This window comes from Helicoverpa armigera, chromosome 3 (assembly GCF_030705265.1).
Source record: "Helicoverpa armigera isolate CAAS_96S chromosome 3, ASM3070526v1, whole genome shotgun sequence".
Taxonomy (NCBI): domain Eukaryota; kingdom Metazoa; phylum Arthropoda; class Insecta; order Lepidoptera; family Noctuidae; genus Helicoverpa; species Helicoverpa armigera.
The window spans coordinates 9,669,125-9,685,466 of NC_087122.1; the positions used below are offsets into that span (position 1 = coordinate 9,669,125).

General features: G+C 35.7%; 4 protein-coding genes across 4 annotated transcripts; all 4 read left to right on the forward strand.

The window, feature by feature from the left end:
* Positions 1 to 3,942: 3,942 nt before the first annotated feature.
* Positions 3,943 to 6,270, forward strand: LOC110377769 (gamma-glutamylcyclotransferase). Its single transcript, XM_021336778.3, has 4 exons — positions 3,943 to 4,276; positions 4,887 to 5,020; positions 5,557 to 5,725; positions 6,057 to 6,270. Exons 1-4 carry the CDS (start codon positions 4,088 to 4,090, stop codon positions 6,180 to 6,182), a joined length of 618 nt encoding a protein of 205 aa, XP_021192453.3. The 5' UTR covers positions 3,943 to 4,087; the 3' UTR covers positions 6,183 to 6,270.
* Positions 6,271 to 7,448: 1,178 nt separating this feature from the next.
* On the forward strand, positions 7,449 to 9,745 carry LOC110377783 (glycosaminoglycan xylosylkinase homolog). The gene is made up of 6 exons (XM_049835954.2): positions 7,449 to 7,992; positions 8,310 to 8,447; positions 8,578 to 8,806; positions 8,950 to 9,145; positions 9,243 to 9,443; positions 9,526 to 9,745. Exons 1-6 carry the CDS (start codon positions 7,699 to 7,701, stop codon positions 9,740 to 9,742), a joined length of 1,275 nt encoding a protein of 424 aa, XP_049691911.2. The 5' UTR covers positions 7,449 to 7,698; the 3' UTR covers positions 9,743 to 9,745.
* A 721-nt stretch (positions 9,746 to 10,466) lies between these two features.
* On the forward strand, positions 10,467 to 11,651 carry LOC110377784 (gamma-glutamylcyclotransferase). The gene is made up of 3 exons (XM_021336801.3): positions 10,467 to 10,736; positions 11,021 to 11,154; positions 11,231 to 11,651. The coding sequence occupies exons 1-3, from the start codon at positions 10,620 to 10,622 to the stop codon at positions 11,523 to 11,525; spliced, it is 546 nt and encodes a 181-aa protein (XP_021192476.1). The 5' UTR covers positions 10,467 to 10,619; the 3' UTR covers positions 11,526 to 11,651.
* Positions 11,652 to 12,372: 721 nt separating this feature from the next.
* LOC110377792 (gamma-glutamylcyclotransferase) lies at positions 12,373 to 13,623 on the forward strand. Its single transcript, XM_021336810.3, has 3 exons — positions 12,373 to 12,618; positions 12,695 to 12,828; positions 13,023 to 13,623. Exons 1-3 carry the CDS (start codon positions 12,493 to 12,495, stop codon positions 13,468 to 13,470), a joined length of 708 nt encoding a protein of 235 aa, XP_021192485.2. The 5' UTR covers positions 12,373 to 12,492; the 3' UTR covers positions 13,471 to 13,623.
* Positions 13,624 to 16,342: the final 2,719 nt, after the last annotated feature.

Sequence of the window (16,342 nt, forward strand, 5' to 3'; positions counted from 1 at the left end):
TTGTGAAATGTCCGCTTGTATCAGGCATGTACAGAGCACTATGTTAGAAATAAATGACCAAACGAGTAAATTGGACTGTGAAATATTTGTAAATTTATAAGCTGTGATAAGTGTACGACTCGGAATGGAGAGGCGAAGTTCTGTTTAGCTTGTTTTTATTTAAATTTAAGTAAGTGGTTTTACATCTGTGGCTACTGAATGTTCGTAATGATTGGATTTCTACTTTGATTAACACATTCATTTGTATGATTGAGCATTGTTTGTTTTTTACCAGGCGCCTAAAACCTGATTCTTATTGCCGGCTCTTCTGCAAGAGACCAACTTTTTGGAACCGTGCAAATAATGTGATGTTTCATGGGAGCCTGCAAAGGCCTATTTGAAAAAAAAAAAATGAGAACCATTATCTTGTTAAAAAAATCATTTTATGCATAATTTTCATTGTGCATTTCACAGACATTTTCACCGTTACAGTAATACGGTATAGAAAATGAATCGATTTAAAAAGAAATAACTTTTTATATTACGACCATGTATAACCACAGATGTAATAAAATAAATAAACTCTTGATAAGTTAATTGTATAATTCCTATATAATATATTTAATATTATAATTCCGATCACAAATTAATGTAAATATGATAATTATTAAGTGTTCGGTCTCAAGTACCTATCAAAGCTCTGTTCATAGTTAGCGTACTTATAAATAAATATTAGATGACGAACAGAACATGTTTTATTTGTATCTTCTTTGTATTTTTTTTTCAGAAGTCAGTGTTTTTTCTCTCACATCATAAATCTTGGATAAGCTATATATTTGTAATCTCAAAAAAACGGTTTTCTCTGTCAATACATAGAAGTTAACTCAAGCTAAGGAAAATTCAATATAAACTAGGATGATAAACAGATTAAAAAAATATATAAACTTTTTCCAACCGTGATAATCTTACATAACAAATATAAACTTACAAATAAACAATTCAAATCAAAATATCGCTAAGCTACACAACTGAACAAATGATACAGATGAGTCTGTGATTTGGACACCTTCATAAATCAGTGTTGTGCATCCCCTTCGCAACGATATTGTTTCTACGTTTGTTTGTGGTTGATTGATGACAGCCCATAGCCCTGTGCTGTCGGACCTTGTGCATCCATTGGATAAAATTATTAATTTCTATTGCTGTAGTACTTTTTAAGAAAGCAGAGTACGATAACTGTTAGAGGTTATCAGGTTATACAGTACAAGTTCTCTGCCTCGGCCATAAATTAAAAAAAAATGTATATTGTTGATGCACCTTATTAAATGAATTAATAAATAAATTCAAAATATGAAAATATAGGTATGACCGGTGTACGGATTTTAGTGCTTGATGATCATTATTCATAAAATAGAACTACATTAAGACATTCTAATTAATCATCCTTTTATTCATCTGGCTTTGCAACAAAAACTCACAACATCCAAACCAACATTTATAATCAAAACTATTTACATAAAAATAAACAACAACAAAATGCAAAGCAAATATTAGTATACGAATAATGTGATAAAGTAATAACATGCACTAGGTTTCGTGAATCCGTGCTGAGAGCTCGCCGGCCGTGAACGACTGGGGAGCGTATTTGCTCTAGCTGTTAAAAAAGCCCGCCCTCGCATCGGGGGCGCCCAATTAGGGCGGCGACGCTGTGATTGGGCGTAATCGCGTTAGTATCGGGTACAAACAACCCCCTGCAACGTCTCCACAACACATACAGGCTGACACGATGATTGTTTTAAAGTTTGCGTCATTAAAGGCCCCATTCAAATGATTGTTACGTCGTTCGTAAAGTACGTCGTTTGACGTATGGAAAGAGATCCCTTATGATGGACATAACGTCGCTGGTAAAGTACGTCGATTAAGGTATGGAAAGAGATTTCCTTTTATGACTTATTGCGGTTGAACTTGAAGTAGCGGATGTGTGATTTAATAAATACAATTTTCCTACTTCCCAATAGATTTACTGGATGTTGTGACTTCTACCCAAAGGAAAGGAAAGGTTGTTACAATTGTGAATAATATCCTTTCTATTGATGAATAGAGAAATGATGTAGACCATTTATGGGATTTATATTTACCAGGATACCAAGAAGGGAAAACCTACTTGATATGTCATAGCCACTTACTATCTGCCGCGTACTTACGTAATATGAAATGCGAACATTTTCCTATTCCGTAAATACCTAATGTACATAGATACCTAGTGCATAGATAGGTACCTCGTATATAGATACTTACCTACTTCCTCACAAAATAATTTACAATGAATAACACAAGTCTTTTGACCTATGTAAAATTAAGTGTTTTCGTCAACTGTCTAGAAACAAAGTCTGCATATTAATTAATTAGCAAGTATTTATGAATCAGTTTACATGATTTATTATGTAATTGAGCATGTTCCTAATTTAATTCTTTATTTCAAAATTACTCACTCGTACAACTGACAGATCAAGATTTCTATTGTACTATGTTTCTAACTTTATCACTAAAAACTACTGAATGAATATTGACGAAACATAGCCATAGGTATACATAGCTTATTATATGTTTATGTTTACTTGTAACGTACCTACCTATTATTTATTTAATTGGGACCTATTATTTTATAAAGTCAGAATATTATGTGCCTTCATCTTACAGTGGATATCAACATTTACTGCCGAATCAAATAAACACATGGTATTTTTTGCCATCGAGTAGTCGGATAGTGGTCTGTATTAACATCTACTTACCTATATTATTTAACATGATAAAAATTACCTTTCATTTGATGTAACAAACGTAAAACGGAAAAGTAATCAATCTTATGTAAAGCGCCCAAGATAGAGACTTGCCTAATTTAGGGCTATGGATAATATTTAAAAAAATTGATAAAATGGATACAATTTCTTATTCTTATTTTACGGGTGGTAAGTATGTAGACTGGTGACTGCGTGAAGCAGTCACCATATCATAGGCAAGGTGGAAAATCTGATAGACTCGATATTTTTACTTACATTAATGACACCAATACATGATCATTACTGCTCGTAAGCTCGAAAGCGAAAGCTCGTGGCTAAGTCAAAGCCGCGCGGATCTATCGATCATAAGGTTAAGCAACGTTGGCGCGGTCGGTCCGTGGATGGGTGACCATCTTGTCATAATGAGTTCTTCCGTGTTTCGGATGGCACGATAAACTGTAGGTCCCGGCTGCCATTTGAACATCTTTGGTAGTCGTCACGGGTAGTCAGAAGCCAGAAAGTCTGACAACCAGTCTTACCAAGGGGTATCGGGTTGCCCAGGTAACTGGGTTGAGGAGGTCAGATAGGCAGTCGCTCCTTGTAAAACCCTGGTACTCAGCTGCATCCGGTTAGACTGGAAGCCGACCCCAACATAGTTGGGAAAAGGCTAGGCAGATGATGACATGATCATTACTGCTAGATAATGTCTGAAATCTAACATGTGCATTTTCTTATTGCCTTCAGTAACTACGGCAATTTTAACGTACCTATGCAATAAAATACTTTTGCAGATAAGCCCAGGCGAATGTATTGTATAAAAATGAAAACCGTTTAGAATACAATTGCGTAGATATGAATTGCTATGGTTCATAATAGAATTGAAAAGTCATGATCAAACAATAGTAAGTGTTCCGTAAACTTCGATAATATTATGGCATACCGAAGGATATTTTGATTCACAACTTTGTTTTCTAAAGCGATTCCACAGACCATAAAACATAGCAGATGCACTGCTGTTTGCCTTAAAAAAACGATCGTTATTTCACTAGTCGATTACCTAGTTGCAAAATTTTCCTTATATACCATTAGACATATTCGACACGTCATTGTCATCTAATTATGCCTAACAATATTATGTTTTCGTAACGCAGATCGTCACACTTCACATTTCATGACGTGTATAAAGTATGTAGATTCACCCACTGAAGACTTAGTATATAGCATGACCTGCTACTGAAAATACATAGCACGGCAAAGGTTATAAGTTTGAATCAGAGCCAGTGCAATTCAATTCACATCTTGTCTTCGATCGGTCCTCGCGTGCGACAATGAAGGCTCAAACAGTTTTAACTTTGATATTCGTCTGTTTATTTAACAATGTCTGTAGTAGTGAATTTGATTTGGTGCCGAGTCCTGAAGGAACGTTTTTCTACTTTGCTTACGGCAGTAATTTATTGACAAAAAGGTTGCATGTGCAAAATCCATCTGCGAATTTCTACAGCGCCGCCAAACTGAAGGTAAGTGCTACCTAACTAACTTACTATCAGTTAGTGATGCCCATAAATATCGGGAAATTATTAGTATTACTGTAAACAATGCAAGTGGGCCTTAGTGTGCGTCGTGTGGCAATGAAATTTGTGAATTATCCCATTTCCACTAAATAACACTGAAACTACTTCCCACTTGTCATGGATTTATTTTTTATGATCTTATTCGATCTTTAAGTATAGGTAGGTATCTATAACGTACTTAGAGAGGTATATTCAAGTTATGATTTAGGATTTAGAGTCATTCGGCTTTCCTGAGTATGTTCCGAATCCAAAACATTTGCTCTCCGACATATTATTGATGGATTATTTAAGTGCTTATAGGGGCACTTGCACGTTGGAACTACATATGTATTACTAGGTCACTAGAATCGTTAAAAATATTCACGCGATTAAGATAAATTAGGTATTTTGTACCTAAGGGCTACACGTTCCTACCGACCTACTAAGAGTAAGAAGATTTTCACTGGATGTTAGTCGGTTATCTTTAACAAACCTTGATTTTATTAAATTTAAAACAAATAAGAAATATGTCCCAAACCGTCCCCATCAAAGATTAATAAATATGCTATTTATTTAGGATTATAGACTGGATTTTAACATGCAAACGGAGGCATGGCAAGGCGCCGTGGCTACCATAGTGGAGGAAGAAGGTAAAGAAGTGTGGGGTGCCGTGTGGACCATCAGTAACGACCAGATGCATCACCTCGACGAGTGAGTGCTTTTCCGAAATTACCTTTAGATACATTGTTTAGATACACAAACATACATATGTATATATTATCACTAGCTTCTGCCAGCGGTTTCACGCGCATCCCGTGGGAACTACTTCCCGTACCGGGATAAAAAGTACCTATAGCCTTCCTCGATAAATGGGTTATCTAACACTGAAAGAGATTTTCAAATCGGACCAGTAGTTCCTGAGATTAGCGCGTTCAAACAAACAAACAAACTGTTCAGCTTTATAATATTAGTACTTATAGATTACTTCCCCGTCTCATAATGTATACTTGCGTAATGTACAGAAGAAACTGCGATGAAAATGCTCTATTTTCCTTGACACAAGATTTAGTTAAAGGCTATGGGTCAATGCTCAGGCCATTTCTCGATATGAAAATATTGCGCTTTTGTGATAAGGAATGTCGATCTTTTGATACCACGGTCAAGAGATCAATGATGTTATCTCCTCATTATGATATTATTATGAGGATATAATGATCAATAATGCTAATTATCTTTATATTTCGCAGTCAAGAAGGCGTGGCTGATGGATTGTACTTTCCAAAGAACGTGACTGTAACAACGCGAAATGGCCAGTATTTAGTTGCCCGCACCTACATAGAAGTACATAACCCTAATATTACTGTAAATCCGTGGGATTTACCCCCAGAAAGACGACCTTCTAACACGTACCTTGAGGTAAGTACTACTCCATATTGAAATACGTCAACCTTACAAGCTAAAATTATGAATAACACTCTTGGCACATACGAACAAAAACTTTTAAATACATTTTACATAATAAAAATACATATAAACCTTCACATACAAATACATATATACCTTCATTTTCAGAACACGTGCATATTGTAAAGACTAGCACTTTGTATTTTTACGTACTTATTCATGAATCGATAAATCAATATTCATGATTTATTGAGTAGGTATAGGTATCATTCATTAAAACCTAGGAACAATGCTAGTTACCTAAGTATATCTAGAGCTAATAGCTACAACTATTGTGTTTCAGGTTATCGCTCTGGGTGCCATTGAATCGCGTCTTCCAGCTGAATATATTGGCTTTATTTTCTCATTCCCCACCAACGGGAAAATGGCCACCAAAGAGAGAAGAGAACAACTTGGTTATCCTTTTTAATCAATACACGGTCTCTATCATAAACATGTTTATGCTGTGATATGAATTAAATTATTTAAATATACCTAATAATCATTTTTCATTCTAAGATTGTTTTATTTTATTCTAATATATGTAACTATGTAAAAGCAGGTACCTATCTGATTAGTAATCTCTATGCAAGAGTACCTACCTATAATCTTATATGTATAGGTACCTATGCGTCGTGACTCGTGATCGCGATCATAATATAATTAGGTAATTTTAAAGCATTTGTGTTACTCTGAAAGTCCAAGATAATGCAAAATCAAAATAAAACAGTATACCGAATCTTCAACGACTTCAAAAAAGGAGGTTCTCAGTAAGTAGGTATCATTGTACGTGACTATCTAACTTTTGTCTGAACCGATTTTGATGCGATTTAAAGCGTAGCGTTTGTCAGATTTAGGATAAGGTTCTAGGTACCTATAGGTATTTGGTGTTTTATGGAACACGGTTTTATTCACTCCGCCAATTAAGTTATACAATCACGACTCAAATTACGATTGAAGCGCATGTGGCATTCAGCTATTTTTTCTTTTAAATAAACGTTTTTATCCTTTTCTGTGATTCAATAATGAATCATATTTTCTGCAAATGTTTTACGATTGCAATATGATTGTAGAGCAAACTACCGAATACCTAGACCAAATGACAGACAGACCAATAGCAAACCAATGAAATGTCTTATTAAGTAGCAGAATGCCCGCTAATGTTAAAAATGGTATTCTGATTAAATTTTTATTCAATTTTGACATTATCTAATAAAATGGTCAACCATCCACGTACCGTCCGCGCTAAGCGTTACCTTACCTTATGCTCGATCGATCCAGGCGATCCATTCAGCTGTTACTTAGCCACGAGAGTCATCGATAACGTCAAATATCAGCGACTGCACCTTCCTTCATAAACCGTATGATGTAAGTAAATACGTTCAAACCAGTAGTGCAGTTGCGAGAATTAAAAAAAACCTTTGGGCTCTTTTTTCCGTGTTTCAATAGCGGCTGAACAACCCTATCTTCAAACTTAGCTATTCACACCACACTCTCAAGAGCCCTGGCCCTGGTAACACTGAAACTGACACCATTAAGTATTGCCATGTGTTGACAATGTTGTTGTTGACATTGACACTGACATAAGGCGAGTGAATGAACCCCACCCACCCGCGTCTTATCCTGTTCACATCTTGTTTACATTTTTAAATAAAATAAACTCTGGATTTATGTGAATTAATGTGAAGGTATTTATAATGAAGATCACAATATTAAGGATTGCGTGTTGAGTAAATTTTATTAATTTCCATGCATCAATTATTAGAAAACAAGAATTGATTCTTTAGTGCCAACAAATAATTTTATTTATACCCGGAACAAGGGCAAGTTTAAAATGCGAGCCAAAAATTATTAACCGTGCAGGTTAATGCTTGCGTCACTGAATATTTGTGTTCATGGCAATTACGTTTATACTGACTAAATGTAAAATTATAGTGAGATGAAGTATGTCGATGAACTGTATCTTTGGTTTTTCCCTATTCCTGCTGTTACTGGTGGCTCTCAACATATATTTTTTCTACATCCTTAGCACTGAACACAAGCCTGCTACTTTCAAATTGCCTATAGTTAAATCAGACCCTATTCCACCAGTTATAAGAGAAATAAATGACTTCCTGAACCGTTTACCTAGTCAATATCATAACAAAAATTCCAAATTCCTACCGGTACAAAAAAGTTTAATCAGTTCATTTAATTCTTCTGGAACTAACTCAAAAAGTGTTTGGCAAACTGTTGAAAATGTAAGTACAAGGCAACTGTCTCCAGCAGATTAATTTATTTTTAAAAAGTTCGAAAATGTTGCTATGCATATGATATATGTATTATATTTTTAACTAAATCTGTTAGTTAAATTATTTAAACCTCATCATCATCTGCCTTTTATGCGGTCTGACTGCTGGGCCGAGGCTCCTTCTAATACAAAATATGCATGAAAATTATATATGAATCACAATACTCAAATATCTTCACATGAAGCAGCTTACATGACAAACTAACCATCCAGAACCTAAACTATTACCACAAATATCTTAATACTACATCATCATTACAATTACAGTGGGCAGATGAGGAGTCCTTGTTCCCATACAAGGATGGCGCAGCTGGTGAGATACTGCAAGCCATGCGCTCCTCACAGATAGCACTCGCAGATAATGCTCCAAAGGGGACGCAACTAAAGCTCTTACTTCTGCTGCAGGTTTGTTAATAAATGGATTTATTTCTATATTTTTCCCTCCATTTTAAAAGTTATGCATGAATAAAACATAATGCCCAATGTCTGTATGAATTTTGTCTATATATCTATGATCTTTTTATAACATTTTTAGGGAAAACAAAAGCTGTATTTCAAACCAAAGAGGTATAATATAAGTGATGTTATAAGAGGCAATATTTACGCAGGGTATGACCGCCACAACTCCGAGGTGTTCACATATTACCTAGCTATGGTTTTAAACTATAAATGGGTGGCTCCGTCTGTCATAAGAAGGATTCATTTCAATCAAGATATTTTAGCTCATGCTACTGCCGGATTGAAAAGGACTATGGTAAAAAATGGTGAGTACTTTCCAATCATTAAATGAGAGTTAGAGAAATTGTTATCAACATATTCAAATAACACAAAACTTTTTCAATATGCTTTTATCAATTTGCCACAACATTTGCAATAGAAGAATTTTCACAACATTTTCCTGTTTCAGATAAAGGATTGGTGTGTATTTATGGCAAATGTTATTACTGCAAAGTAAATGAGACTGTATGCCCAGACAATAAGGGAGAAATTCAAGGAGCGGCCATATTGTACTTAGATAAACAGTTTAAAGTGAACAAATCACCATGGAGGCGATCATATAATAGCATGAAAATGGAATGGGAAAATGATTTTGACTTTTGTAAGTGAGTACTGATTTTAAAAACTTATTATATAAAACTGGATAATATATTTACCTATTTAATGCTATGTTTTTACCTCTAATCTTTTTTTTTTTTTCAGAAAAGTGTCAATGTTGCTTAGCACAAAACGAATACTCAATTTAATTGACATATCTATAATTGATTTTCTCATACAAAATGGAGATAGACATCGGTACGAGGTGTACAAAAATAAAATTATCTTGTTGGATAATGGAAAAGGGCTAGGCAATCCTATGCTAGATGAAATCGACATTTTAGCTCCTCTCTATCAGTGTTGCATGTGAGTAGTAAATACATTTTAAAAATGGTATTGGCTTTACTCAGTAACTGTAAGTACTTACTAATTAAATATTTTGTTCCAGGATATCATCCTCAACCTGGCAAAATTTGGAACTTGTATCTGGCGGGAGTTTAACAGAGACAATAAAATTGCTAGCTTCGTTTCAAGGAGAAAAGCTTACTACTGATGATCACTACAGAGCTGTAGAACGAAGACTGTTGAAAGTTTACGCTACTGTGAAGTATTGCGTAGCTAAACATGGCAGTGCCAAAGTCTTTAAAAATATAGATGGAATATGAAAATTTTGTTTTACTGATATTTATAATAACTTCCATCCAAGCATTTTTACGCACTCGCTGAAGCGTATTTCCCTTTCCATGTTCAACTGGCGACACCGGTCTCGCGTAATCCACACGCTTTTGTTTTACTACGGAATCCTACGATCCCGTGTTCAATTCGCGCAATATTCTGAGCCACCATTAGGATTAGCATTAGGTAATTTATTTGTCGAATAGCCTATATCAAAAGATGAAAATGAAATGATCCGACATACAATAGGCTATCTTTTGTGTCAATCTCTGGGTTTTAAGATTTTAATCCTGGCTTTCTTTGCGTCAACATAAAACAAAAAAAATTAAAGAGCAATTTCAAATTTTCTATCGATACAAAAATATTCACCTTGCACTTGCACAACACTATTAACATGAGTCAACACTGCCAACCGCTTGGAAAATCCCTTATTTGCGGTAAATAAAGTATGACAAAAATCATAATTAAAATGTTCACGGGGAAATAGCGGGAAATCAGGCTATTGCCGACCTCTGCTGAACGTAAGTATCCCCCTGTGAACGCCAGTGCGAGCCAACCATACCGGTCACGGGCAGCCTCAAGGAGGAAGGAAAGGTGGACAGCCTCCATCCACTGCACGTGACAACAAAATATTGGTCCAGTGAATCGGAAAAGTTGCAGGGAAATTGAGGGAAATGTAATTTTTCACTGGCTACACTGCACATGACATGACACAATAATGACAGTGACAGTAAATAAGAAAATAATGTTTTGGTTGGATTTAGATAAAAAATGATCTATCTCGGTAAACTTACGTATTCCAAGTAACACAACGTAATACTGTACGTACATACCCAATTACATACTTTATAAATTATTCTTGTAACCATGTTTCAGCCGATTGAAAATACTTTTCTTTACTTTGCTTATGGAAGTAATTTACTGAAAAAAAGGATTCATATTAACAATCCATCAGCAAAATTCCTAGGAATCGGACAATTGAATGTAAGTTGCTCAATGTATTACTCAAGTGATATTGACATTTCCTATTATACCTAATGTAGTGTACATACTTTAGTTCAGACGCTATTTACATTCAAAAGATAGATTATTTAATGGCAGAGAAATAGAAGAGTTTGGGGTGCCAAAGACATATCTTCTTTGAGCCAATTGTAACTGTAGATAATGTAATATATCCTGGATACTGGGTATCCACTTTTGTAATAGTTTATGTAATTATATGTTTAGTTTTTGTAATTGTATTTATCTAATTTATTTTTATTTTTTAGGATCACTTGCTTGATTTTATCAAATATTCTGAACACTGGAGAGGAACATCCGCAACGATAGTACCTACACCCGGTGCGCACATTTGGGGAGCTATATGGAGATTGCACAATGATGACATGCCAGCTCTGGACAAGTAAGCATGCTAACAAGTCAAAATGTTTTATAATCATACAAAATATCTGTATATTTATATTTTCCATTAATTTTAGGCAAGAAGGAGTTGATACCAATTGGTATTTTGCCAAAACTGTGAAAGTTATTCTACCTAATGGTTCATCTGTGGATTGCCGAACATACCAACAGACAATTAATCCTCCGCAAAGAAAACCTGGTGAAGAACTGCCAGTAGATAGAAGACCCTGCATAACATACTTGGACTGCATTATAAACGGTGCAATCGAGTGCAACCTGCCAGAAGATTACATTAATGAACTCAAGAAAATTCCAAATAATGGACAAGAAGCCTCCCCCAAAATGATTGAGAAGCTCAATAGAAGTTCTTGATTATAATTAATCAAGAAATTTAATAAATTATTTTCAATTTTCTAAACTTATAATTGAAAAAATATATCTAAATAATATACAATAATCAATTTCACTGTGATTACAAAATGAATAATTTTAAACTTAGCACTTCTTTTATTTTATATCATTCTATTTCCTGAGAGAAAATTTAGATTATAGTAGGTATAGTGTAGTCTTTATGGTCACGTTTTACAAAAATCAATTTGACTGCTTAATTATAAGACCGTAGTATAAACAAAAAATCAATTTCGTCTCGCGCATATCTGTGCTCGTAACATATGCCGTAGCGACCAGTGGCGGAGGTGAGGGAGGGGTATGGGCCACATGGAGGGCGCGTACTTGTGCTCGGAATTTCTTCGTAGCGTCCATGGTTGCGAGAACCCTATTAAGAAGAACATCTCAATAATACAAGTAGTTTTTATTTACATGGATGAAGTTCTCCGAGCTAGGTGATTGTCGGCCACTGCGGCTGTTCTGACGACAATCGTAATTCACAAGCATTGCACTCTTACACTCTCATAGCCCGATGGGTCGGCAATCCGACACGAGCGGAGAGAGATCAGACGCAGGACCAACAACGCGTGCTCTCAGATCGCGCGTATCGAGTCATCAACTACCAGAGTCCGGGCTGCTTTATGATAAGTTTCTAAAACCCACAAAGCGATTGCGGGAAGAGAAACCGAGACCTCATGCACAGCATTCGCGCTTTGGTACAACTAACTAGCTAGACCAAAGAGGCAGTTTATCTAGCTAAGTTTACTTAAGTATATAGGTACCAATACTTAGGCACTATTGTAGCTATCAAAAAGAGGTTTCTGGGTTTCTGGCTGTCTAGCCACGCGTCATTATGAGTCAATGTTTCAATCGTTGCTCTTGTCAAAATCTTCTTTGATATGGTCATACTTCAAGCACATAGTTTTGATATCAGTATATCCTATCTACAAAAATGATTAAATCGGAGATTCACAAACCAGACACGTTTCTGTATTTCGCATATGGTGCTAATTTATTAAAGTTTCAAATAAGAATGCACAACCCATCTGCAGAATTTGTGTCTATCGCGCGACTGGACGTATGTGCTTAAATAAACTTAAATATTTACTGTGAATATATAAGTGAAAGTTAAAACTGTCTTTTTGTGTTTGTAGAACTATAGATTGGACTTCCTCAAGTACTCACAGTTTTGGGGAGGTCCTGTGGGCACTATAGTGCCCACAGCTAATGCTCATGTTTGGGGTGTCATATGGAGATTACATAAAGACGACCTTGAAAATCTGGACAAGTAAGTTGAAGCTCATCCAGCAATAGGGGGTTATTCATATGACAGACAGGTTCTGTAATTTAGCATAATAAAAAAAGTGGTTATTCAGTTAGTTGTAGGCTACAATATTAGAAGAAAGTATTCCAGTTCCAATCCTTTTTAAAATACGTCGACTTTACGCACCTTGAAGACATACCTACCTACTTTTGTTTCAGCCAAAAGGATATTGACACAAGAAAGTTTTATGTAAAATATCTTGAAGTCCTCACCCCGTATATGGGAACGTTCCGGTGTCGGACGTATATTCAAAAAGTAAATCCTCTGCCTAGAGGCAATCGGGATGTTATTCCCGTAGAGCGGTGGCCGTCGTGGTCATACAAAACGGTTATTTTAATGGGTGCCAGAGAACATGGACTACCTAATCACTACATACGTTTCTTGAGAAAGTTAAAAGATAACGGCGACGAAGGCTGCTTTAGAACGTCTTGCTTATTAACGCGCTACGCAAATGATGTGCCTTGTGGCTGTAGGGTACCAGGAAAAATACTTCGGAAACCACTAATGATCGATTTGAAGAGAATCAGAGAGGAAAAGGAGCTTCCGAAAGTACAACCAAAACCTGTGCCAGTGAAAAAACCTCCGAGAAAGAAATTACAGTTTTAGAAACTTGTTCATTCAATATATTAATAAATCAGGAGATTTTAAACAAAGGAAAGGTGATAAAGGATGCAGGGTATCAAAACTATTTATTACAATTTTTTATAACTTTTTTATTAATATAAATATTAAAATTATTAATAGGTACTCGGTTTTTATTAAATTAATTATATAAAATTGTACACTATCTCAATCGTTTGGTGAAATTGTATCTAAATTGAGCATATAGCACAACGCTACCCCGACACTTATACAAAACATACACAATTCACACAAGGAAATAAATCATTTGGAAATTATTTTATCAGTCAATAATTTATGCATAATATTATAATCACTAAAAATGAGGTAATGTAACTGCCTTGTATAGTGATAATCACAATGAAACGAATACTGATAAAACAAGAGCGTAAGTAACAAAGGTCGACAGTAGGCACAGTTCGCAGGAACTGTGTGAGGCAACGTTGTGCGAGACATGGCCGCACTCACCCCCGCACCACTCAGTATGCTACTCGGGAAGACTAGGCGCTGTCAGTGCAGCGAGGCGAGTGCCGCTGTGCGAGTGCGCTGGTCTCCGCTCGCGACACTACACTCCACGTCGGCCGCGCAACATTCCAGTGCAGTGACCTGCAGATTGGTGGGGCTATGTTCGTCTCACTCTACTGGAATATTCGCGAATAACTTAAATCGAACTAAATTATAGTTCTAATATATTTAGGTTACGCTTAACCTACCGTACCTACCTACGACATTCCTCATAATTGAGCAAAAGGCACTATGCAAAATTTACACATAAGTAAAACAATATTTTGATTTCGGTTTCAACGAAGATACTTTATATCCTTCTTAAATGGTTGAATCAGTGATGCAACGTGCCTTGTGCCCCCGACAACACAAACGTGTACGATCATGTACTAGTCCCAGTCCGACCAGGTCTCCGCTCCCTCTAACGCCCGACGTATTACTTACATTACTTTTTACCTGATTTATTACTAGTTCTCAATAAAAAGGTGGTCAACGACTTAAATAAAATACTATCGGTAAGCCATTCGTAATACATCGCCTATATCCATAGCCAACCGAGCTGAATTGATTCCTGTGGCACAGGTTCTTGATTGTGTTTAAATAATAACAATTTAAATGCTATCGAAAATATTTGTATCGAAATTCTAGCGTTACTTATAAATCAATGATGTATAAAACAAATAGAGAGTAATGCAGGCGCGGCGGTAGCGCACACAATCAACAAACCTGCTGCATGAAGGCTGGATGTCTGAAGGCACTCGTTTAAACCCTTATACCACATTATCGTTACAGTAACTGCTGCTACACCAGACCCCAGCTGCGAGACGCCGCTGGGGTCTAATGTCCACCACTGTTCTATATAATTGGAGTCTAACTTTGGTTGAATGTATATTATAACAATATTTTTACAGTTAATTACGATTATGAAGCGAACACTTGCTTGTCATAGTTATATTTAACTAGAGTAATTGCTGTCAATTTAGGTATTTCTTTAGATACATTAAAACAATTGTAAATTCATATACAAACCATCATAAATTCACCCCACGACTATGTCTATTTCTCGTTATGTAAGTAATTAAATTAACAAAGTCAATAATATCTACATATACTTGCTGCCAAAAAAAGTCGTGGTGGCCTAGTGGGTAAAGGACCAACCTCAAGTATGAGGGCGCGGGGTCGATCCCAGGTCAGGCAAGTACCAATGCAACTTTTCTAAGTTTGTATGTACTTTCTAATATATCTTAGACACCATTGACTGTGTTTCGGATGGCACGTTAAACTGTAGGTCCCGGCTGTCAGTGAACATCCTTGGCAGTCGTTACGGGTAGTCAGAAGCCAGAAAGTCTGACACCAGTCTAACCAAGGGGTATCGGGTTGCCCGGGTTACTGGGTTGAGGAGGTCAGATAGGCAGTCGCTTCTTGTAAAGCACTGGTACTCAGCTGAATCCGGTTAGACTGGAAGCCGACCCCAACGTGATTGGGAAAAGGCTCGGAGGATGATGACTTGCTGCCAAAAATCACTGCACAATAAATGTGAACAAAAATAAAAGGAACTACATAGTTACATTATACCTAATTATTACGTTGCTTTACTACAGATATAATTCAGTGAACTAAATTCTTATAAAAACTGTAACTATTTAAATTCAAATGGAAAAATATGAACACAATTAAAGTTGAACTTTAAGACTACATAATATGTATATCTTCTCATTTAACCTCTCTTTAATATTACTTTACATACACAAATATATTCGCATTACATAAGCTATTTCAGTTACCTATTGAATTATTTCCATGCTGAAGTATAACATGCGTTGTGGCTAGATGTACACTTCACTGATTAACTCATTTCATATACTTTGGTTTGTGTAAATATTTTATGTAATGAATGATAGTATGCGATATAGTAATTATAAGTGGCAGGTATACTATTGCATTTTAGTCGATGGGGAACACATTGTTATCAGCGTAAATTCTAATTGAGAATAACTGCAACATTTTAACATACAATAAAATTAAAGTCATTCATACAAAATAATATTATGTTGTTAGATAATAATTGTTGCGGTTTGAAGTCATTTGAAATCCTTGTTGTCACTTAACTGGTACTAGTAAGTACTCGTTTGTACAAACTACATGAGAATATATCCATTCTGGCAGTAGTTCGTGCAATATAAATTATCGATACGTATAGGTCGCAACACTAAGTAACACGTTCTTCGTCTGCTCGTTTAAACTTACGATTATGACTAAACTATAGGTGTTGCTTCATGTTCCTACTAAAACCAGTTACAACTAATTTGAAACGACCCTGTATAATTACTCTAATACAATAATATAATTATTA

Excerpts from the sequence above, each read along its gene's own strand:
- LOC110377769 (XM_021336778.3), top strand. The coding sequence starts at position 4,088 with ATGAAGGCTCAAACAGTTTTAACTTTGATATTCGTCTGTTTATTTAAC. Across the intron at positions 4,277-4,886 it reads ACAGCGCCGCCAAACTGAAG|GATTATAGACTGGATTTTAA; the intron begins GTAAGTGCTACC and ends CTATTTATTTAG. Across the intron at positions 5,726-6,056 it reads CTTCTAACACGTACCTTGAG|GTTATCGCTCTGGGTGCCAT; the intron begins GTAAGTACTACT and ends ATTGTGTTTCAG.
- LOC110377792 (XM_021336810.3), top strand. The coding sequence starts at position 12,493 with ATGATTAAATCGGAGATTCACAAACCAGACACGTTTCTGTATTTCGCA. Across the intron at positions 12,619-12,694 it reads TGTCTATCGCGCGACTGGAC|AACTATAGATTGGACTTCCT; the intron begins GTATGTGCTTAA and ends TTGTGTTTGTAG. Across the intron at positions 12,829-13,022 it reads GACCTTGAAAATCTGGACAA|CCAAAAGGATATTGACACAA; the intron begins GTAAGTTGAAGC and ends CTTTTGTTTCAG.
- LOC110377783 (XM_049835954.2), top strand. The coding sequence starts at position 7,699 with ATGTCGATGAACTGTATCTTTGGTTTTTCCCTATTCCTGCTGTTACTG. Across the intron at positions 7,993-8,309 it reads TTTGGCAAACTGTTGAAAAT|TGGGCAGATGAGGAGTCCTT; the intron begins GTAAGTACAAGG and ends TTACAATTACAG. Across the intron at positions 8,448-8,577 it reads AGCTCTTACTTCTGCTGCAG|GGAAAACAAAAGCTGTATTT; the intron begins GTTTGTTAATAA and ends TAACATTTTTAG.
- LOC110377784 (XM_021336801.3), top strand. The coding sequence starts at position 10,620 with ATGTTTCAGCCGATTGAAAATACTTTTCTTTACTTTGCTTATGGAAGT. Across the intron at positions 10,737-11,020 it reads TAGGAATCGGACAATTGAAT|GATCACTTGCTTGATTTTAT; the intron begins GTAAGTTGCTCA and ends TTTATTTTTTAG. Across the intron at positions 11,155-11,230 it reads GACATGCCAGCTCTGGACAA|GCAAGAAGGAGTTGATACCA; the intron begins GTAAGCATGCTA and ends CATTAATTTTAG.